This window comes from Rhinoraja longicauda, chromosome 2, assembly GCF_053455715.1.
Source record: "Rhinoraja longicauda isolate Sanriku21f chromosome 2, sRhiLon1.1, whole genome shotgun sequence".
Taxonomy (NCBI): Eukaryota; Metazoa; Chordata; class Chondrichthyes; order Rajiformes; family Arhynchobatidae; genus Rhinoraja; species Rhinoraja longicauda.
Window position 1 is genome coordinate 65,863,440 of NC_135954.1, and position 23,875 is coordinate 65,887,314.

Genomic DNA, 23,875 nt, shown 5'->3' on the forward strand with positions numbered 1-23,875 from the left:
CTGTCTAAAAACTGTTACAATTGTTTCGTTTCGTTGGGTTGCTGTTAATTACTTAAATTATTGCTTCGTATGGGAGGCGCATTCCCAATCTCGTTGTACCCCTGGGTACAATGACAATAAAGATATATTGTATTGTATTGTATTGTATTTTATTAATAAACTAAACTAAAATTGGAAATTCAATGTTCATATGGTTGGTTTGTAAGCTACCCAAGCAAAATATGAGGTGCTTGCATGTGTCCTCACTCCGGCAATGGAGGAGGTCCAGGACAGGAAAGTCAGTATGGGAATGGGAAAGGGGACAGTAAGATCTGTGTGGGAATGGGAAGCAGTTACCCACTCCAATCTAAAAAAAAAAGACTGTTCTCACATTGAACAACTCATTTGACTCCAGTCCAGTCAATCGCAAATAAAAAAAGCATGTATGGAGATCCGCAGACCCAAACTATTGGGGAAAGGCGGCTGCCGGTCAACTGGTTGAGGGAGAGACAGGAGGAAAGTTGAGGTCAAAATTAATTTAATCGTGATTTTATTAACTAGCCTCTTTTGCCCCTGTTCCTTGACATCAGCACTTCCCTGTTTAATTTTAAATAGGTTTATACTGCATTTTGTATGAATGCAGCGTGCTGGTTGCACGGATGCGACCTCAGCACCACGACCAGTGGTCACTGTGAGAGTGGCACCCCTAGTCAAGGCTCTCCTCCCGCCCGGGCTGCGCATGCGCATGTCAGACTGCCTCTGTTTGCAGCCACTTGGAGCAGGCACTTCATCGGTGCGTTGGGGCCGCGGCGTTGTTTTATGTTATTCTTTCCTCCCTCTCCGGCTCAGTCTTCCATTAACTCCAGCTCCTCTCGTCACTGAGAAGGTTTGCAGGTGTGTTATAAATGTTCTTCCTGGAGGAGGGGTATACCCTGTGGAGTGAGTTATCGGGCTGGAGGCCGCTGCTGCTCGTCATGCTGCTGGTGGTCGGGGCCTTTATCGTTGCCTTCATCCTGCTGCTGTACATGGTGTCGCCGCTGATCAGCCCCAAGCCGCTGAAACTCAGCGGCTCGCACGTTGTGGTGAGTGAGGCGCTGCGACGGGCTTACCGGGGGCAGGGGCAAGGGGCAAGATGTGCAGTGTTGGCAGCTTCCATCCCTGCCCCAATGTTGGCATAGTTGGAACTCAAGAGACTGAGTAATTAACATCTCAACCTTGGACTTGGGAATAATGGTGTCGGATTCCCAAAAGGTTAATTTGCCATTTGAACCGGTAATAAGGAAGGCATTCTCTGCCTCAGAAGGTAGTGGAGGCCAATTCTATGAATGTATTCAAGAGAGAGATGGATAGAGCTCTTAAGGATAGAGGAGTCAGGGGGTATGGGGAGAAGGCAGGAACGGGGTACTGATTGAGAATGATCAGCCATGATCACATTGAATGGCGGTGCTGGCTCGAAGGGCCGAATGGCCTCCTCCTGCACCTATTGTCTATTGTCAAACGCAATGTTAACATTTATTTCGAGAGGACGAGAATATAAAAACAGGAATGTAATGTTAAGTCTTTATAATACACTGGTCAGATTGCATTTGGAGTATTGTGAGCAGTTTTAGGTACCATATCTGTGGAGGAGATATGTTGTTGGAAGGCACTGCAGATGCTGGTTCAAACCTCAGATAGACACAAAATGTTGGAGTAACTCAGCGGGACAGGCAGCATCTCTGGATAGAAGGAATGGGTGACGTTTCGGGTCGAGACCCACTCTGAAGGGTCTCAACCCGAAATGTCATCCATTCCTTTATCCAGAAATGCTGCCTGTCCCGCTGAGTTACTCCAACATTTTGTGTCTATCTGAGGAGGGATATGCTGGCATTGGAGAGGGTCCAGAGAAGGCTTACCAGAATGATTTAGACGTTAACATATGAGCGTTTTACGTCTCTGGACCTTACCTCACTGGAGTTTAGGATGAGGGAGGACCTCATTGAAGTTTACTGAATAGTGAAAGGCCTGGTTAGAGTGGATGTGCAGAGGATGTTTCTATTGATGGGATTCCATTAATGGATCAGCGGGCACGGGCTCAGAATATACGGATGTACCTTTTGAAAGGAGATGAGGAATTTCTTTAGTCAGTGGGTGGTGAATCTGTGGAATTCATTGCCACAGCCAGCTGAGAAGGCCAAGTCATTGGGTATTTTTAAGGTGAAGTTTAGCAGATTCTTGATCAGTAAGGATGAAAAGGGTTTTGGGGAGAAGGCAGGAGAATGAGGTTGAGGGTGAAATGTAGATTGAATGGCAGAGTAGACTGTGGGCTGAATGACTTAATTCTGCTCCTATGAGCTGGAAATGTTTTGGCGCTTCAAGAAATCTGATTTTTTGGGATGACTTTGGTCATTTAAGTGTTTGATCTCCTTTATTCAGATTTTAAAAGTTTGTTCTTTTGGTGTCTGACATGCTGCTTAATACCCAAGTTTCCATGAAAGTAGGAAAAACTGCAGATGATGGAATCTTGAGCAAAAAAGAAACTTCTGGAAGAGCTCTGGGTCAGGCATCTATGGAGGAAAGGACAGGCGATGTTTCAGATTGGGACCTTTCCTCAGACTGATTGGAGTGGGTTGGGGGGGGACGGGGACGGGGACGGAGAGAGCCTAAAAAGGGCGACAAAGCCAGGCAAGTGTGGATACTGGTGAAAGGGTGTGATTGACAGATGGAGTAAGTGACTAAGGCTGAAGATGAAAAGGAGAAAGGATGTCAGATAAGGAATGAAATATAATGCTGGAGGGAGGAATATGGGCTGATTGGGATTGGGGGAAGAGGGGGAAAAAAGGGGGATAGAAGGGAAATATGGGTCGGGATCCTTCGTACTCGGGTTCAAAGTTCATGTTAAAGGCAATGGGATGGGAATGAGCATGGTGACAAGGCTTATGGGAGATGTGTCTGTGTAAGGGAGGGGTGGATATCACTTGCATTTGGAGATTTCGCTGCTCATACCATTGAATTGTCAGCTACCCAAGGAATGGAAGAACAAAACCTCGTGTTCTACTTGGATAGCTTGCAATCTGTGTAGCACACTCCTGTGAGCACCCATTTCTCCCACAACCCTAATCACTCTGCTCCTTTATCTTCTTCCATATGCTCATAAGACATGGGAGCAGAAATAAGCCATTCAGCCCAGCAAATCTGCTCCACCATTCAATCATGTCCAATCTATTTTTCCCTTTCAACCCCATTCTCCTGCTTTCTCCCAGTAAACTTTTGATACACTTACTAATCAAGTATCTTTCAAACTCTGCTTTAAATCCAATCTTGGCTTCCACAGCCGTCTGTGGCAATGAATTTCACAGATCCAGCACTTTCTGGTTAAAGAAAACCCCTCCTCGTTTCCATTCTGAAGGTATGTCCTTTATATTGTGAGGCTGTGCCCTCTGGTTCTAGACTCATTACTGGAAACATCCTTTCCACATCCAATTCCTCATCTCCCATTCCCGAGAAGTGTGTGTTCTCTCTGCCTGTGTCCATCTGAGTTGCAACATCTTTGCTATTGTGTCTGCCTTGTCTCTATTCTTTGGGAGCCAATTTTGACATCTGTTTACAATTCCCATTTCCTTTTCTCGCGTTTTCTCTGTTTATACACCAGAGAACCTTCTATTTTTTTAATCCATTTCTCTTGGGATGTATGGTGGCACTTGTTGCTGTTGTTCTCCCATTGCATGAAGTGGCTGCACGTTTGCAAATAGGCTCCTCTTCTCAAACTTGCACTCACCACCTAATCAAAATCTTGTCAAGTGGGAAGTCTCTTGATCTCCTTCATATTGCCCTTTCCTAAAATTATTATATTGTTTCTTTGTTTTGTAATTTATCATTGGGTTTTTTGTCTTCATTCAGTTCAAACTTTATTCACCACTCTTTCAGCTTTTCCTTTCTCTTTTGTCGTTTGACTCCTCCAGTTGTTTTCATGTGAAAATTACTTCGCTTTTGCCTTCACTTTGTGTATGGATAAGTAATTTTTGGTATCCTTCAAATATACCTTGGAACGTGACTATTTTTTTCAATCAATTTTATTCTTCGAAATTTTCACCATGTTCACACTTTAAAATTTGCAGTCTTCCGGTCATGTTTTCAGTTTAAAAAAAATCCAATTGCAATCTGGCAAGATGGCCTCTTTTTCTTCCTTCTCTGCTTCAGCGGCACCCATAGTTAAATATCCTACTTGGGAGAGGTTTATCATTCACTCTCATTTCACCAAATGATCATTGCTGTCTTTTTATCCAATGGTTGTCAGAGAGTTTAGTTGTCCGACTTAACAGATTTTATTCATACTCCTTTAAATAGATACTGAGTTGTACTGTCTGACGTAAGAGTTATGTCTTGGGACTCAAATCTGTGGTTTGCAGATTAAGTTGAGTATACATTATGGTTGATTACTGAATCTCTAGAACACAATGATGTTTTTCTTCTTAGTCCACGATTTTCTTGTGGCTCTCAGATGGTCCACACAGGAGGCCAAAAAGTATCTTGAACCTTTGCTCATGATCCCCCATTCCCAGATCCGGCCCTTTTTTTCAAGGAAACTTCTCATTCATTTTTTTCTATAGCATCTTCCTTGGTTTTCTTTGCTGCAATAAACAAGCTCATTCGTGTGCTGTGTTTCACTATCTGCATCACCAGTTTCCTTCCAACCCCTCTCCCTTTATATAAATGTGCCATTAGTATTGACCTATTTGTATTTAGGTATTGTACTTACCTAGGCTTTGTTCTTGTTTGATTTAAACTTGGTGTGATTATTATAAGTCTAGGAAGCTTAGTTTAAATTTCTTGCTGGGAAGGTGGAGCTTCATACTTATTTGCCTTTAGCTGTCAGTGCCTCCCAACAGCACACTTGTCATCCAGTCACACAGCACAAAAACAGGTCCTTGGACTTGCCATGTCTATCCTATCCATCAAGTACCGATGTCTTTGGCACATGGAACGAAACTGGAATACAGAAGGATAACCATGAAGACCTAGTTCAGGATTGAATCTGGAGACTGGTGTCCATGGAGCCATGAGGCAGCAGCACTAACCACTAACCACTGTACTACTGTGCAACCTTTCATACTGCTAGCTGCTACTTCCACCTGAATTCCTAATTGTAATCTAGGGTAGGAAACCTGGGCTCCTGAGTCACTCAGAGCAAGCCAAATAGCTTTGCCTTTAGCCCATGACAGTTGTTTTTGACTGCCCCACCCCTCCCATTGGCTTTAACATGTACTTTGAACCCGAGTCAAAAGAAGGATCCCGACCCAAAACATCACCCATCCACGTCCTGCAGAGATGCTGCCTGACCCGCTGAGTTATTCAGCACTTGTCTTAATTCTGTTGTGTTGTTTTTTGGGCCCAAAGCTTCGCTTTCGCTGTTGCTGATGGAGCCATAACCATATATTTATTTTTACTTGTCCTCTTTTCTGCTCTCACTTTTTTAATTCCCTCTCCTCCCAGAGCAATAGTTGTTTTCCCTTGCCCTTGTCTATCTTCCCAGACTCTAAATTCAACATACCATCCAATTTGCTGCTCATAATTACCTTGCTCCCAGTTAGGTTCACTGAATGTGTTGTGGATGATTTGCTTTGGACCTGTGGTCAACAGCATGATGCTGAGCTTCTGTTGAGTGTCCAGTCAGTTCTCCGTCCTATTTTTAACATGTCCACTGCGCTGTAATGAAATTCTGTACAAAAGCTTGAACAACTCCCAGCTTTCAATAGGCACTTAAAAGATTTCTGGTGTTAACATTGTGTTCCACTGATTGTAATTTTGCTGCTGTCATATTTCACTTTTTTACTTGCCCCAATACAGTTTTCCTTTTGCTTTGCGCATTCAATACATTTTTCTTAATCTCTTCTGAATTCTGTTCTCTTGCAGCATTCCCTTTTCTTGCAATTCCACCCCACCCCTATTCCTGTCATTTTCTTTTCAACCTCAATATTTTACTGCCTTCCATTGTGAATGGAAGGTTACTACTTTCTCCACAGATGCCATCTGCCTTAATTTCAGCATTTTCAGGTTGTGTTCTACTTTCTTGGAATTGGCCTTGCTTTGCAAAGTTATTTCAAATATATTCTCATCAGTTTCTAGCTTTGCATAGTGTACCTCATTAATAGCTCTGTGGTTTGATTGTATAAATGTTCCTGCTGAACAAGTTTTGTTTGATATGCTGCAGGTTATCAGTTTCATAGTCCTCTTATGTTCCACCATTGCATAGGCAAAATATTTTCCAACAGTTTGACCAGGGTTGCACCTCCATTCTTCTGGTTGTGGGTACTCTATGCCCCAAATCCAAGAATGTTCTTAGCCTGGACCACTTCCAGTAAAATCTTTGCCATTATTTTACGAGAATGATCCCAAGAATGATTGCATTAACATATGAAGGCACTGGGCCTGCACTCACTGGAGTTTAGAAAGACAAGGGGGGACCACATTGAAACTTACCAAATAGTGAACAGAAGAGGACCAGAAGCCATAGCCTCAGAATAAAAGGACGTACCTTTAGAAAGGAAATGAGGAGGAATTTCTTTAGTCAGAGGGTGACGAATCTGTGGAACTCATTGCTACAGAAGGCTGTGGAGGCCAAGGCAATAGATATTTTTAAGGTGGAGATTGACAGATTCTTGATTAGTAAGGGTGTCAGGGGTTATGGGGCGAAGGCGGGCGAATGGGCTTGAGAAGGAAAGAGAGATCAGCCATGGCGGAGTAGACTATAGGCTGAATGGCCTAATTCTGCTCCTAGAACGTTTGAACATAAGGGAAATTTGTTATCTTGCATTTGATTCTTGTTTCTGATTTCATCTCTCCTTCCAATAATTGACTTTGCTTTGGAATATTTGGGATATAAAACAAAATTCGTTCAAGATGTTGATAACTAATTCTGATGTGTTAACAAAATTTTAGAAACTCAGTTGCTTTTTCTTTAAACCAAAGTGAAAAAAATCAAGAAACATGACATGTTAATTGTCGATCAAAGAAAGGCTTGTATTGCATAGTGTTTTCGCAATCTGAAAATGTAGCAACAAAGACCATTAGGACAGAGCAGAATTTATTTTGGAGAGATTTTCCAGATATAATTTATTATGATAGTTTTGATGCATGAATAATGCTTTGTATTTATTTGTAATTTTTATCGTTTTTAAAGGTGACTGGAGGGTCAAGTGGCATTGGCAAATGCATTGCCATTGAATGCTTCAAGCAAGGTGCTTTTATAACCTTGGTGGCTCGGGATGAGGTATGTGACAAAATCCAGTTCATAGCAATGTGCCAGGTTGCTATATCTGAAGAAGTGTGTCGACCCGAAACATCACCGATTCCTTCTCTCCAGCGATGCTGCCTGTCCCGCTGAGTTACTCCAGCTTTTTGTGTCTATCTTCTTTTTGCTATATTTTGATCCTGTATCATGATTTTGGCACAACATACTGTAATATAAATCATTATTCGAATTGAGCGAATCAACTCACTATCGTCACAAAACAAAAATCATGAAATGATAATCGTTTATTGTGTTTTGGATATATTGACTTCCTGGTCTATGTATAAATGCACAAAAATTTGCCAATCAGCATTATTAGATCAACATTATGCAAATAAATTGTTACCACATTAATTCAAAAACATCATTAAATAATTTAAAATATTGAATCGACAAAGTATTCTGGACAACAGATGGACAGCAAACTACCATTACCAGAATGGTGTGATGCCATACTTTGCATGCATCCTTCTGTTTTGATAATGGATAGAGAGAAATTGTCAATGAAGTCAAACTTCTGTCACGTCTTTCGTACAAATGGAATACGCAAGTAAGTAAAATTATACCTAAGAACTTGAAGCTTTTGACCAATACTACTTCGGTGCCATCAATGTTTATCAGGGTGTGTGTACTGTTTCGATTCCTGAAGTCAATCACAGTCTCCTTTGTCTTGCTGACATTGAGGAAGAGGTGGTTGTCTTGGCACCAGGTTATAATGTTTTCACTCTCCTTCCTGCACTCTGTCTCGTCATTATTTGATATCCAGCCCACTTCAGTGGTGTCGCCTGCGAATTTTTAAATTGAGTGTGATTGGTATTTGGCTGCACAGTAATAAGTAGATAAGGAGTATAGTCGGGAGCTGAGAACGCATCCTTGTGGGGCACCAGTAGTGAGGATTACACAACACAATAGTCCCCAGCAGACTGGCTGAGAAGCTGCTGGAACTGGGGCTTAGCACCCCTCTGTGTGCCTGGGTCCTGGAATTTCTCATGGCCAGGCCCCAAGTGGTCAGGATGGGAGAACATACATCTAGCCCCCTCACCCTGAACATAGGATCCCCCCAGGGTTGCGTCCTTAGCCCCCTACTGTACTCCCTGTACACACATGACTGTGTGGCCAGGTTCAGCTCAAACTCCATCATCAAGTTTGCTGATGACACTGTGGTGGTGGGCCGGATCTCCGACAACGATGAGAAGGCCTACCGGGAGGAGGTGGCTGATCTGGCACTCTGGTGTCAGGACAATAGCCTCTTGAATGTCAAAAAAACTAAGGAGCTGATTGTGGACTTTAGAAGGACTCAACATCCAAGGACGTACACGCCACTGGAGATAAATGGGTCTACTGTGGATAGGGTGAGCAGTTTTCAATACTTGGGAGTCCACATTAAAGAGGATCTGACATGGGCAAAGCACATTGCCGCACATTACCACCTTAGACAGCTGAGGAAATTCAGAGTGTCTCTGAGGATCCTTCAATGCTTCTACTCTGGAGCTGTAGAGAGCATCCTGTCCGGCAACATTACAGTCTGGTTTGGGAACAGCTCTGCCCAGGACAGGAAGGCCCTGCAGAGAGTAGTGCGTTCGGCAGAACGCACCATGGCAACTACACTCGCCCCCCTGCAGGACCTATACATGAGGAGGTTTAGATCGAGAGCAAGCAAGATTATGAGGGACCCCTGCCACCCCAGCAACGGACTGTTCCAGATGCTACGGTCAGCCAAGCGCCTCCGCTGTCACGCTGTGAAAACGGAGAGGATGAGACGGAGTTTCTTCCCACAGGCCATCAGGACTGTTAACTTTTATAACTCCAGAGACTAAATGTTGTCTTCTCTGTATGAACTTTATTCTTTTTTGTGCACAATCTGCAGGCATTGCCACTTTCATTTCACTGCACATCGTGTATGTGCATGTGACAAATAAACTTGACTTGACGACTATTGGAGAGGATAATTTGTCACCTATCCTCACTGATTATGATCTGTTAGTCAGGAAGTCGTGCATCCAATTGCAGGGGTGTGCTGACTCCAAGTTCCACGAGTTTTTATAAAAATGTTCACTTTTTCTTCCATGCACATCTGAGGTCCAAGTGCCATGCTATTTTTAAAACAATGATAAATAGTCATAAACTGCTGCTTAATTTATAACCTTAAATTGATCCCACTTGAGTTTTTACTGATTAAATAATAATTGAGCTATATCACCCACGGCTTGAAATACTTTTAAACATGAGTAGAGTTGAAGCTATCTTTGATGGTAGATTGTCACCAAAGTTTAATGAATGTCCAAAAACAATTCTGGTTGTAATTTTGTTTTCCAGACTAAACTTCTGCGGGCAAAGAAGGAAATTGAGAAGCATTCAATTAATGATAAACAGGTGGGTGTAGAAGAGTTGTTGAATTGTGTGAGTGCTTTATACCAGAGCATTTTGTCCGTATGGGTGTAGAGCTATTGTGATTTAAATGTTTTCCTTGTATTTCTAAGTAGCGTCTTTGTTCACTGACATTTTATTGAAAGAGAGCAGTTCACATGCAATTGGGCAATGAGGGATTTTTCATTTTTGTACGATAAATTGTGTAGCTCTGCCAATATGAAAATAATTGGGCTTTTGGCAAAGTAATTTCAAACTTTAAACATTTTCTCAATGCTAGTTTTATAACTTAATTAAATACTCATCATCAATTTAATCAGTATTTCTACCAGATTGGTTCTTAGTTTTTATTTCTGCAGGATGTCACCATGTAAACGGCTGAGTGGCTGGAAGTGAGGCATGTTCACTTTAAATTTACTGGGTATGCTGATGAGTTCTCTTTGGATATTCAGTCAGTATTGCCCATTCTTCTGTTTTGGGGGAAAGACTTGCACTTTACGCGATTGCCTTCTTCCCATACTTTGCCCAGAGGTAGGCAATCTATCATTGAGCAAGAGTGGCCTTTGTGTCTCCCCATGCCTCACTCCTGCACATGTGTTCTGTTTTGCACTCCATTATGTCCTTGAGTGTTTTTCCTTGGCTATGATCATTTGCACATCTTCATGTCATGCAGCATCCTCCTCCCTACTCATTTCCTCTGCGTGTTCCCTTTTCTCTCCTCACTCTTTCAGTCTCTTTCCCAAATAACTAATTTCACTGTAAGTTACTTGTTATTCCAAATTCTGTTGCCCAATAGCTTAAGGAGATCATTGTGCAGTTCAGTATTCATTAATGCCTCAGCGGTGATTATCAATGCATGTCTGTGAGTAAAAAATGTCTAATTTACCTTGCAGGTGGTATTGTGTATATCGGTTGATGTCTCAAAAGACTATGGACAAGTGCAGAGTGTGATAAAGCAAGTAAGTTTGTTGCTTTTCCTCTTTCACCCCTCCCCCCAACGATGCTAAACGTATCCAATAGATCTAATTTATATTGTGTTTGTGTGGTTAAACTGCCATTGCATCAATCTGGAAATGCAGCTGTATTCTAGATGAGTTGACAGCAGTATCATCTCTTACTCTTACGTGGTTGCCTTTGATTTTTTTTTAAATTATACATTGTGCATTAAGTTAAATGATTACTGTTGCTAAAATCGAGGCTTCATCTTCATTCAGTCCTGTAACTTATTACCGGATTTCCAAGTTTTGCAAACAAATGCTCGTAATTAAAAATCTAAAAGCAATGAAAATATCCCAGAATACGTTGTTTAGTTTAGTTTAGAGATACAGTGCGGAAACAGGCCCTTCGGCCCACTGAGTCCATACCGACCAGTGATCCCGGCACATTAATAAACCCACTGACTCCTATTAACTATCTCGACTACACTTCTTCCCACCCTGCTCCCTGCAAAGACTCTATCCCCATCTCCCAATTTCTCCATCTACACCGAATCTGTGCTAAAGATGAGATGTTCCATGCCACAACATCGGAGATGTCCTGGGGTAGGCCATTTAGAACTGAGATGAGGAAAAACTTTTTCAGTCAGAGAGTTGTGAATCTGTGGAATTCTCTGCCTCAGAAGGCAGTGGAGGCCAATTCTCTGAATGCATTCAAGAGAGAGCTAGATAGTGCTCTTAAGGATAGCGGAGTCAGGGGGTATGGGGAGAAGGCAGGAACGGGGTACCGATTGAGAATGATCAACCATGATCACATTGAATGGCGGTGCTGGCTCGAACCGAATGGCCCCCTCCTGCACCTATTGTCTATTGTCCTTATTCTTTAGGGAACAGGGATTCCCCTTTCCATCATAGATGAGGCCCTCACGCATGCCTTCTCGGTGCCCCTGCCTTGCCCCCCCTCCCCTAGTCGCAACAGGGTCAGAGTCCCGCTAGTCCTTACCTTTCACCCCATCAGCCATCGCATACAAAAACAAAATTCTCCGACATTTTTGCTACCTCCAACGAGATCCCACCATTAGTAACATTTTCCCATCTTCACCCCTTTCCGCCTATCCACAGAGACTGTTCCCTCCGCAGCTCCCTGGATAACTCTCCCCTTCCCACCCAAACCACACCCTCTCCAGGTACCTTCTCCTGCAACCGCAGGAGATGCACACCTGTCCCTATACCTCCTCCCTCGACTCTGTCGAGGGACCCCAAAATCCTTTCAGGTGAGCAAGAGGTTCACTTGCACCTCCTCCAACCTCATCTACTGTATCCTTTGTTCAAGATGTGGACTCATGTGTATATATATCAACAAGACCAAATGTAGACTGGACGATCGTTTTGCTGAACACCTTCGCTCAGTACAGCTGGACCTACCTGATCTCCCAGTTGCTAAACACTTTAATTCCCCTTCCCATTCCCTCACTGACCTTTCTGTCCCACGCCTCCTCCATTGTCAAAGTGAGGCTAGACCCAAATTGGAGGAACAGCATCTCATATTTCGCTTGGGCAGCTTACAACCCAGCGGTATGAATATTGTTTTCTCTAACTTCAAGTAGCACCAGCATTCCCTCTCTCTCCATCCCTCCCCCACCCACATCACATCAGCTTTCTTTCTCACCCAGCTACAGCTATCAATTGTCTGTTTCCTTTATCGTTGTTACTTTTTTACATATCTTTCATTCATTTGTTCTATATCCCTCTACATCATCGTCCATATCTTTGGTTTCCCTTTCCCGTGACTTTCAGTCTGAAGAAGGGTCTCGACCCGAAACATCACCCATTCCTTCACTCAAGAGATGCTGTCTGTCCCGAGAGTTATTCCAGCATTTTGCGTCAACCTACAATCCTGTATGTCTTTGGAGTGGGAGGAAACCGAAGATCTTGGAGAAAAACCATGCAGGTCCCGGGGAGAACGTACAAACCCCGTACAGACAATCGCCCGTAGTCAGAATCGAACCCAGGTCTTTGGCGCTATAAAGGAAGTGGCTCTGCCATCACGTCACCGTGCCGCCCTTAATTCTTAATGATTAAATTCATGGAATCATACAATATGGGAATATATAGCTCACCAAGATCAAATATATATTTACATTGCGATAAACTAATCCGATTTTATTTGCCTCACATTCCCATCAACTCTCTGCCCAATCCCTCTCCCCCACCACCATCCTGATTCTATCACTTATCAAAGACATAAATGTGACATTAAAGAATATTACTGCAGACATTTACATCACGTCTTTGTAAATCAAAATACACTAATCCCATTTTATTCTTCTCAGAGATCCATCTATTCCCTACCCCACCCCATCCCTCCCACCATCACTTGCCACAAATCACAGACTTGTCAGTAGAAATATTCTGTCATGCCTACTTCCCCCCCCCCCCCCCCCCCATGTAAAACCCATGTCTTTATAAGTAAAAAGACATCAGATATGGGAAGTCTAATTTTTTTTAATTTTGCTGGAACCATTCAGCATGTCAGACAGCATCTGTGCAAAGAGTTAAGGAATCGGCTCGGAGTCCCATTGTCAGCAGAAAGAGGAGCAAAAACTAGTTAATTTAAATTTGCAGAGGGTATGGAGGGAATGGATAGGACAGAGGGAATATTTATTGTACAGTGAATTCTGGTTTGCTGTGGGATTAAAGTGTTGAATTAATCTGATGGATGAGGAAGAACAAACTTCAATTCGCACAGTTCTAAGAGTTTTGAAGTATCTGTAACATGATGTGCTTAAAGCCAATTGGGTTCCTGATAACTACATTTTTTCAACCAAAAGAATGAGTCCTTAAATCTTTTTATTTGAAATATGGAATTCCATTCTATCATTTAAAAAAAAATAGAACTTTTTTTACTTCGTGCAGTGTAATCATCAAAAATAATTTGGTTAGTTTAGTGAAGACATAAAAGTCTGCAGGTGCTGGAATTTGGAGCAACAAACAAACTACTGGTGGGATGAATTCCTTTAGCAGTTTGTGTTATTACTTGGTTATGTTATTTGTGGCTTGTTTCCTTAAAGAGCTTTAACCAAGCAGTGCGGCACAGTGGCGTAGCGGTAGAGCTATTGCCTTATAACGCCAGAGAACCAGGTTCGATCCTGACTATGGGTGCTGTCTGTACGGAGTTTGTACGTTCTCCCCGTGACCTGAGTGGGTTTTCTCCGAGATCTTCGGTTTGCTCCCACACTCAAAAGATGTAGGGGTTTGTAGGTTAATTGACTTGGTGTAAATGTAAAATTGCCCCTAGTGTGTGTAGGGTAGTGTTAATGTGCGGGGATCACTGGTCGGTGTGGACTCGCCTGTTTCCGCGCTGTATCTCTAACTGAAACTAAATTTTAATACTGTGCAGAGAAATAATAATTTTCTCTGATTCAACTAAACACCTTCGTCGCTCAAAGATTAATGTCGTATATAACTCTCTCCCAAAGGCACATGAAAAGCTGGGACCAGTGGACATGCTGATAAACTGTGCTGGAACATCAGTTGCAGCAAAGTTTGAAGATGTTGATGTGGGATTTTTCAGAGTGAGTAATTTGCACTAATAAGTTAAGATTATATTTTATAAAATGAAAAAGTTTGTGGAGCATGTACAGCAAAATGAAATTTACTTTAGAGCTCCATGGTCCTCCCAGTAAACATTCTTCATCTCTCTTACATTCCCTTCTTTGTTCCAAATAAATAGATGCCTCACTTAGACACTGGTACAGTTTAAACTTTCTGAATGCAGGATGTAAATAGAAAAATGGCTTTAAATCAAAAATGAAATATCCATAATTTCAAAGAATGTACTGCATGTACCTATAACATGGTGCCCAGAACTGAACTGAACACAATATTCGAAATGCGGTCACACCAACGTCTTATACAACTGCAACATGATCTCCCATCTTCTATACTCAATACTCTGACTGATGAAGGCCAAAGTGCCAAAAGCCTTTTTGACCACCTTATCCACCTGCAACTCGACCTTCAAGGAACCATGCACCAATACTCCTAGATCCCTCTGCTCCACAACACTACTCAGAGGCCTACCATTTACTGTGTAGGTCCTGCCTTTGTTCGACATTCCAAAATGCCACACCTCACACTTCTCTGTATTAAATTCCATCTGCCCATCTGGCCAATCGATCCAGATCCTGCTGCAATCTTTCACAACCATCTTCACTATCTGCAAAACCACTCATTTTTGCATCATCAGCAAACTTGCTAATCTTGCTCTGTATGTTCTCATCCAAATCTTTAATGTAGATGACAAACAGTAACAGGCCCAGCACCGAACACTGAGGCACACCACTAGTCACAGGCTTCCAGTCCAAGAAGCAACCTTGTACCATCACCCTCTGCTTCCTTCCATGGAGCCAATTTGCTATCCATTCAGCTATCTCTCCTTGGAACCCATGCAATCTAACCTTCCAGAACAGCCTACCATGCAGAACCTTGTCAAACGCCTTACTCAAATCCATGTACACAGCATCTACAGCTCTGCCCTCATCGACCTTTTTGGTCACATCTTCAAAAAAATCAATCAGATTTGTGAGACACGACCTCCCACGCACAAAACCATGCTCACTATCCCTAATCAGCCCTTGCCCATCCAAATGCCTGTATAACCTATCCCTCAGAATACTCTCTCGTAACTTTCCAACTACAGATGTTAAGCTCACTGGCCTATAGTTCCCAGCATTTTCCCTGCAGCCCTTCTTGAAAAGAGGCACAACATCTGCCACCCTCCAGCCTTCTGGCATCTCTCCTGTATTTAAGGACGACTCGTAAATTTCAACCAGGGCTCCCGCAATTTCCTCTCTAGTTTCCTGCAATGTTCTCGGATATATCTGATCAGGCCCTCGAGATTTATCTACCTTCATACACGATAGTACCTTCAGTACTTCTTCAACAGTACCACCGACTGCTTTCAAGACACTTCCATTGACTGCCCCACGTTCCTCCGTCCGACTGTCTTTCTCGTCGGTAAATACAGAGGAGAAATACTCATTGAGGACCTTGCCCGTCTCCTGTGGCTCCACATAGAGGTGACCACTTTGATTCGTGAGAGGTCTCACTCTCCCTCTAGTTACCCTTTTCCCCCTTATCTCTTATGAAATCTCTTGGGATTGTCCTTAATGCTACCCGCCAGAGCTATCTACTGGCCCCTTTTTGCCCTTCTAATCTCCTTTTTCAGTTTACTCTAGCATGTTATCATTTGCATAAATTATCAAGTGGATTGCTTGTCTGTTTGCACTGAATTAAATGTGATTTTAAGGTTGGTTGTTCAGCAGGCATCATATTAACTTTTGGTTTAAAAATGTTTGGGTGTAAAAGTTACCGTGCCAATTTCTGTGTAAATTGCTTATTGCAAAGTTGGTTTATGTTACTTTTACCAGGTTATGTAAATGTCGTGAATATTGGCTTTGATTATATTTGCGTATCATTCTCTCCAGAGGTTAATGGAGATCAATTATCTGGGGAGTGTTTATCCTACACGGGCTGTTATTCACACTATGAAAGAAAGAAGGATGGGAAGGATCGTGTTTGTATCTTCCCAAGCAGGTCAAGTGGGGTTATTTGGATACACAGCTTATTCTCCGTCCAAATTTGCTCTTCGTGGATTAGCTGAATCACTGCAAATGGAGGTACGTGCATCACTTTTGTTTGTATTGCATTATTTTACATTTTTTATTCTTTCAGGTATGAAAAATGTTGACTTCCATCATGGATTTCCAATTTTTTGTAGAGCAGGCCTGTAATTTCTTTTGAGCTTTTTAACTTTGTTATGGATTAGAAAGGGGGCATGCGAAGAAAAATGTAAAATACCCACAGACCTATAATTGATTATAAATGGCTTTCAATTGGTAAACAAAATTGATTGCACAGATACATGTGCATGTTCTTGCAAGTGTTCTGCTCCATTGAACGCCAAACATTTCCTCAGGAAGTATCATATTTGATTGGCTGTACTTGGCAGTCTTAACAGGGAAAGAATGGCAGACGAACGCAAGAGATCAGTTTGTTAAGCCCTTGACATAATATAATTAAGTTCATGGTATTGTGTAAATATGAAGGTATTTTTAGCATTTAGTGTTTCAAAATTTAATTCATTGAATGTAACATTATTCAAATGGTGATTTTTCAACATATTTCAATTAACTTTGCGTTCACTATTTCATCCGAGTGTTCTTTTTTCACAATTATTTAAATGAGCAGTTTTTCATTCCCTCAAATAGCAAATCATCTCTACCTTAATCAATGATTGTGTGAGTATGGGTTATTATTAAACCCTGAAAACACTCTATATGATTTAATATTAATATAATACTACAATGTATCTTATCTCATTTGCCTAGTTGCATTTTTTGTTGTTGCAAGAACTCTAATGAGCAGCTCAATTTGGGGATTTGTAGTATGTTCATTTTTTAAATTAATGTAGTGTAACAGTAAATATAATTTTATCATAAAGTTGTTTTCCTCATTTGTCTTGTTGAACAATAATTAAGCCCTGTTGAGTTCAGAGTTGGGTGGAAAGATCAGGATCAGCAAATCTGAATGATTTTACGTTCCTCTCCCCTTTTCTGCGCTTGAAGCACTGTCTGCTATTGAATTTAACATCAAAGTGAGCTTAAATAAAAATATTCATGCTTGAATCTTCAATTGTGAATCTGACTTAGAATTATATTATCTATTACTCACCAATGATGGCATAATAAAACATTTTTTTAAATGTGTGGTTTCGCTGTTGTTTGCTAAATTTAATTTAAAAACATATACGTTTTGGTTTTTTTTCACACGTATTGGTGTTTCTAGGTGAAGCCATATAATATCTACATTACTGTTGCTTACCCTCCTGACACAGACACACCTGGATTTCAGGAAGAGAATAAAGGCAAGGTAAAAGTTGATTTTTAAATAAACTTAGCTAAAATGGTTTAGCAAAAATTTAGTGAAAATTTTATCCAGGGGGCGATGCCTATATTTAATCTCTTTTGTCTTACGCATCAATACTACTTGAGAAAGTTGATGATCTGTTTTCTAGCTCCTCCCAATAGAAGTAGAGGAGTTGCTTCATGTTCTTCCATTTTTCCTTTTTCATTCTTTGAACACTAAGTTTCTGCTCGCACTTTGCAAATCTTTCACGTGAGAGAGTTTGGCTGAATTACCAATGTCAATCTTAAAGAAGTGAGTCCTAAAATTAAAAAAAGAACTGACAAAAATGCTCCATTTTCTGGTGCTAAAGAAAATGCCAGCTTGTCATGGAGATTCCAGAAACAAATAGACCATTTATATAATTGTCAAATAGCATCATTTATTTTCAGTGCCAAGTGTGTTAATTGTTTTGAGAAATTGGATCAATTGATGTAAATCTTTATTTAAATTGCAAGACAGTCTGTCAGTAACTGAGTTTATTAAGTTCCTCAAAACATATCCATGTTAGTCCCGTTGATAATTTGCAGACCGTACCTTTTGTATGGAATAAAAATAAAAACAAGGTATTAATTGGGTTAGAGCATAGAACAGTACAGCACAGAAGCGGGCCCTTTAGCCTATGATGTATGAGCCAACCATGATGCCAATTTAATCTAATCCCATCTGCCCGCTCATGATCTATATCTGTTTCCTGCGTGTTCATGTACCCTGCTGAATGTCTCTTAAATGTTGCTATTGTATTCCGCTCTAACATTACTTCCCATCACGTACTCAATGCCCCAATTGACAAAAGCAAGCATGCCATTACCCTGCTGATCATCCTATCCACTTGAATTGCCACTTTTTGGAGGCTGGTGATTTGCACTCCAAGATTTCTTTGTAAATTATTGCTCCTTGGTGAACTGCCATTGAGACCTCTCACTTGTCAAGGTTATGATTAATCTGCCATCTCTCAGTCTGTATTTCCAACAGATCTATATCCTGGTGTGTCCTTTGACAACCTTCCTCACTATCCACAACTCTGTCAATTTTTGTGTTGTCTTTCAACTTGCTAATCAGACCACCAACACTTTTGTCCATATACACAGTCCCAGTACTGATTCCATTAGTCACTGACCTCTCGTCAGAGTAGTACTCCACTGCCTGTTTTTTATGCCCCAAATGTTCTAGGGGCCGGAAAACCTAGGGTGATGGAGGAACTGAAGGAAATCCACATTAGGCAGGAAATGGTTTTGGGTAGACTGATGGGACTGAAGGCTGATAAATCCCCAGGGCCTGATGGTCTGCATCCCAGAGTACTTAAGGAGGTGGCTCTAGAAATAGTGGAAGCATTGGAGATCATTTTTCAATGTTCTATAGATTCAGGATCAGTTCCTGTGGATTGGAGGATAGCAAATGTTATCCCACTTTTTAAGAAAGGAGGGAGAGAGAAAACGGGTAATTATAGACCAGTTAGTCTGACATCAGTGGTGGGGAAGATGCTGGAGTCAATTATAAAAGACGAAATTGCTGAGCATTTGAATAGCAGTAACGGGATCATTCCGAGTCAGCATGGATTTACGAAGGGGAAATCATGCTTGACAAATCTACTGGAATTTTTTGAGGATGTAACTAGGAAAATTGACAAGGGAGAGTCAGTGGATGTGGTGTACCTCGACTTTCAGAAAGCCTTCGACAAGGTCCCACATAGGAGATTAGTGTGCAAAATTAGGGCACATGGTATTGGGGGTAGGGTACTGACATGGATAGAAAATTGGTTGACAGACAGAAAGCAAAGAGTGGGGATAAATGGGTCCCTTTCGGAATGGCAGGCAGTGACCAGTGGGGTACCGCAAGGTTCGGTGCTGGGACCCCAGCTATTTACGATATACATTAATGACTTAGATGAAGGGATTAAAAGTACCATTAGCAAATTTGCAGATGATACTAAGTTGGGGGGAAGTGTGAATTGTGAGGAAGATGCAATAAGGCTGCAGGGTGACTTGGACAGGTTGTGTGAGTGGGCGGATACATGGCAGATGCAGTTTAATGTAGATAAGTGTGAGGTTATTCACTTTGGAAGTAAGAATAGAAAGGCAGATTATTATCTGAATGGTGTCAAGTTAGGAGGAGGGGGAGTTCAACGAGATCTGGGTGTCCTCGTGCATCAGTCAATGAAAGGAAGCATGCAGGTACAGCAGGCAGTGAAGAAAGCCAATGGAATGTTGGCCTTCGTAACAAGAGGAGTTGAGTATAGGTGCAAAGAGGTCGTTCTACAGTTGTACCGGGCCCTGGTGAGACCGCACCTGGAGTACTGTGTGCAGTTTTGGTCTCCAAATTTGAGGAAGGATATTCTTGCTATGGAGGGCGTGCAGCGTAGGTTCACTAGGTTAATTCCCGGAATGGCGGGACTGTCGTATGTTGAAAGGCTGGAGCGATTGGGCTTGTATACACTGGAATTTAGAAGGATGAGGGGGGATCTTATTGAAACATATAAGATAATTAGGGGATTGGACACATTAGAGGCAGATAACATGTTCCCAATGTTGGGGGAGTCCAGAACAAGGGGCCACAGTTTAAGAATAAGGGGTAGGCCATTTAGAACGGAGATGAGGAAGAACTTTTTCAGTCAGAGGGTGGTGAAGGTGTGGAATTCTCTGCCTCAGAAGGCAGTGGAGGCCAGTTCGTTGGATGCTTTCAAGAGAGAGCTGGATAGAGCTCTTAAGGATAGCGGAGTGAGGGGGTATGGGGAGAAGGCAGGAACGGGGGTACTGATTGAGAGTGATCAGCCATGATCGCATTGAATGGCGGTGCTGGCTCGAAGGGCTGAATGGCCTACTCCTGCACCTATTGTCTATTGTCTATTGTCTATTGAATCCAATCTGCCAAGTCTTCCTGGATCCCATGTGCCTCATCCTTCTGGGTCAGCCTACCATGGGGAACCTTGTCAAAAGCTTTACTAAACACATTTGTCAAAAGTAGACAACATCAAATGCCCTACTCTCATCAATCAGCTTTATCACCTCTTTAAAAAAACCTCAAAATGGTCAGGAGCTTTTATTGGGGATTTTGAATATCCAATTATGAAGGGTTTAATCAGCTCCAGTGTGATTTGTTTTAAATTGTATTTCTTGAGCAAAATGTGAACTGTGAATATTTTTTTTAAATTTAGCCTTTAGAGACGCAGATGATTTCTGAAACTTCAGGTTTATGTCAGCCAGACCAAGTGGCAAAAATCATTGTAAAAGATGCTGTGGTAAGTGTCCATGTCGAAATCTTAACAAATGGCTTATGAATTATGGGCACAGCTTCTCATGTTTCCTGTTTTTATTTTTAATTGGCTTAGAGGACAATGATATGAGACTTATCACCCCTTTAACCAAAATGGGGAAAGTAAACAGTTTGAACCTCCAAAAACCTTGGATGACTACCTTTAGATCCAAGGTTTTCACTTGAATTGATGGAATCCAAGGCTTGATTCAATGATACCAAGAAATGATGTCCACCCTGGTCAAGTCAGTTCTCCTCTGAACCTACTTTTGCTTCGAGGAGAGAATCCAAACTTTGTATCTAAAATTCTATATCTCTGAAGTCACTTCCTAACTGTGTCGGCCAGAAATGGGATGTGATGCTCAAGATGTGGTTTAACCAGTTTACTAAAAATTCAGCATTGCTTCCCTGCTTTTCATCTTAGTATCTATTTGTGAAGTTCATGATTCGCTATCCCTTGCACATTACTCTCTCAACATGTTCTCTCACCTTCAAAGATCTTTGCCCTGATCGATTATTCCTGCATACAGTTAAGAATTGTACCATTACATCTCTTTTGCCTCTATTGCAAAAATACATCAGGTCACATGTGAATTAAGTTCCATATGTCACTTGACTGCCTAATTGACTGACCTGACATTCTCTTTTATTTAGCATGACTTGTTGCTTTATGCCCATGTGCAAATTTTAATGCCCACATTTGCATTGAGCCTACTAGTCCATGACCCCTAATTTTATTGGTCAGCCCTTAGAATGGTAGTTCCTCAGATGTTTTCTTAAAATCTGTATAGACAAGACACACCCCATTTCCTTCAATAGCTTTCTATTACTTCCAACAAAAAGTTCATTTAGGTTTGTGAAAAATGACTACCTTTTAATGAAATTGCTCTAGATCTAGCACATCTTATTTTTTCCACGATTATTTATTTAGTCTTGCCCATAATTTTATTTTGGTTAGGCTCTAGCCATTGAACCTTATATTGAACGAGGGTGACATTTGCCATTTTCTAAACCTTTGACTTTTCCCTAATATCTCTGGAAGATGGAATGATTTTGATTCCTCTTCAACTTTCTTTAGCCCCACTACACTTGGCAATTTGGGTTGCTGGACCAGGTGATTTGTCTGCTCTAAGCATAGCCAGCCTTTTCAGCATGTCCTCCCAGCATATGGTCAGTTTATATGCCCTCCATTACTCTATCATTTTTGGCTCTCCTGGTATTTTATCAGAATTGATCTACCTATTTCTTGGGCCTAGCGGAATCAATGAGTATGGGGAGAAGGCAGGTACGGGTTATTGATTGTGGATGATCAGCCATGATCACAATGAAGGGCGGTGCTGGTTCGAAGAGCCGAATGGCCTCCTCCTGCACCTATTTTCTATGTTTCTATTTACATCTTTACAGAAGACAACCACAACATTGAATCAGGGATAAATATATGTTAGCATGATTGGTCATTTACTTTTATATAAGTTTTGGAAGAGATATGGATTTGATTTGGCGATCTATTTTATAACAAACTCTCAACACCTGTATAATATAACAAAGGGAACAGCTTTCAATCTGGTCAAATCGGTCATAATCACTTACATTCCTGAATTTACAATACATAGTAGTTTGGAGATTGTTGCTGTATGCTATTTGACTTTGTGATGTATCCTCATTCTTGGATGTGATTCTATATAAGAGAATCATCAGGGTTTTTATGAAATACATGTAATTGCTGTGATTCTGTTGTAATCACTGATATGAAGGGAGTGCAACAAAGGGTTTGGCAGAACTGATATACAAGGAGTGATGGGATTCTTTGAACCTTTGTTCGATAGAATTTAGAAGAATGAGGGGATCTTAGAAACCTACTGAATTCCGATAGCATAAATCAGACTTGATTCATTGTGTATGTTCTTGATGGCTGTCAAATCCAGAACCAGGAATCATGGCCACAGGACTAGGGTATTTATTTAGGAACAAGATCGGGGAACTCTCTTCAAGGATAATAAACCTGTTGAATTATATACATGGAAGGGTGGCATTAAATTTATTGGTATTGGTTTATTATTGTTACATGTACAGATATACAGTGAAAAACTTCGTTTTGGGTGTTATCCAGACAAACCATGGCATGAGTGCAATCATAATCAGAGGCGCAGTGGTAGAGTTGCTGCCTTACTGTGTTTTTTCCTAACTACAGATGCTCTCTGTACGGAGTTTGTACACTCTCCCTGTGACCAGGTGGGTTTTCTCCCATATTCAAAAAAAGTGCAGGTTTGTAGGTTGACACACAATGCTGGAGTAACTCAGTGGGTCTGGCAGCCTCTCTGGAGAAAAGGAATAGGTGATGTTTAGGGCCAGCATTTTGTGTCTATCTCCAGTGTAAACCAGCATCTGCAGTTCCTTCCTACACTGGTGTGTGGGTAAATTGGCCTCTAAATTATCCCTAGTGCGTAGGATAGAGTACAGAATATAGTGTTACAGCCACTGAGAATGTGAAGATAATAAAAAATATCCATGGTTTGCAACAAGGTGGGTTGGTGAATTGAGAATACATTCTTAATATCTGAGAGGTCCATTCATGAGTGTGGTAACAGTGGAAATGGATAACAGCTGTTCTTGAGTCTGCGGAATGTGTTTTTTAAGCTTTTCTATCTTCGCCCAATGGAAGAGAGGAGAAAAGAGAATGATCAGGGTATGAGTGGTCCTTCGTTTTGTAGGCTGCTTTCATAAGGCAGCACAAAATGTAGATAAAATGCTGTAGAGATAAAGAAATACGGGAAGAAGGTGGGACGATACTGAAATAGATGATTAGCCATGATGATGTTGAAGTGCGTCTGAAGAACTAAACAGACTACTCCATTTTCTATGTTTTTAAGCTCATCACAGAGAAGAGATCTGTTGTTGAAAACGACAATTCTAAATGTCTTTTTCCTTCTCCACTGAATAGCAAGGAAACTTTAACAGCTCATTTGGTTCTGATGGATACATGTTATCTTCTCTCACCTGTGGTATGTCTCCTGTCACCACTATTACAGAAGGTCTTCAGCAGGTCTGTGAATACTTTTCTCACATGTTCTCCTGATAACCTTTAATTATAAATAAGTATTCTTGT

The 23,875-nt window shown here is 41.4% G+C and overlaps 1 protein-coding gene across 1 annotated transcript in view; it reads left to right on the plus strand.

Moving 5' to 3' along the window:
- Positions 1-644: 644 nt before the first annotated feature.
- Positions 645-23,875, plus strand: part of kdsr (3-ketodihydrosphingosine reductase) — a 32,556-nt gene continuing 9,325 nt past the window's right edge. Inside the window, exons 1-9 of the mRNA XM_078420276.1 lie at positions 645-1,061; positions 7,139-7,228; positions 9,566-9,622; positions 10,510-10,575; positions 14,031-14,126; positions 16,041-16,232; positions 17,401-17,484; positions 20,672-20,755; positions 23,711-23,812. Of these exons, the coding sequence (XP_078276402.1) occupies positions 885-1,061; positions 7,139-7,228; positions 9,566-9,622; positions 10,510-10,575; positions 14,031-14,126; positions 16,041-16,232; positions 17,401-17,484; positions 20,672-20,755; positions 23,711-23,812 (948 nt within the window). The 5' untranslated portion in view covers positions 645-884. The remainder of the gene's footprint in view (positions 1,062-7,138; positions 7,229-9,565; positions 9,623-10,509; positions 10,576-14,030; positions 14,127-16,040; positions 16,233-17,400; positions 17,485-20,671; positions 20,756-23,710; positions 23,813-23,875) is intronic.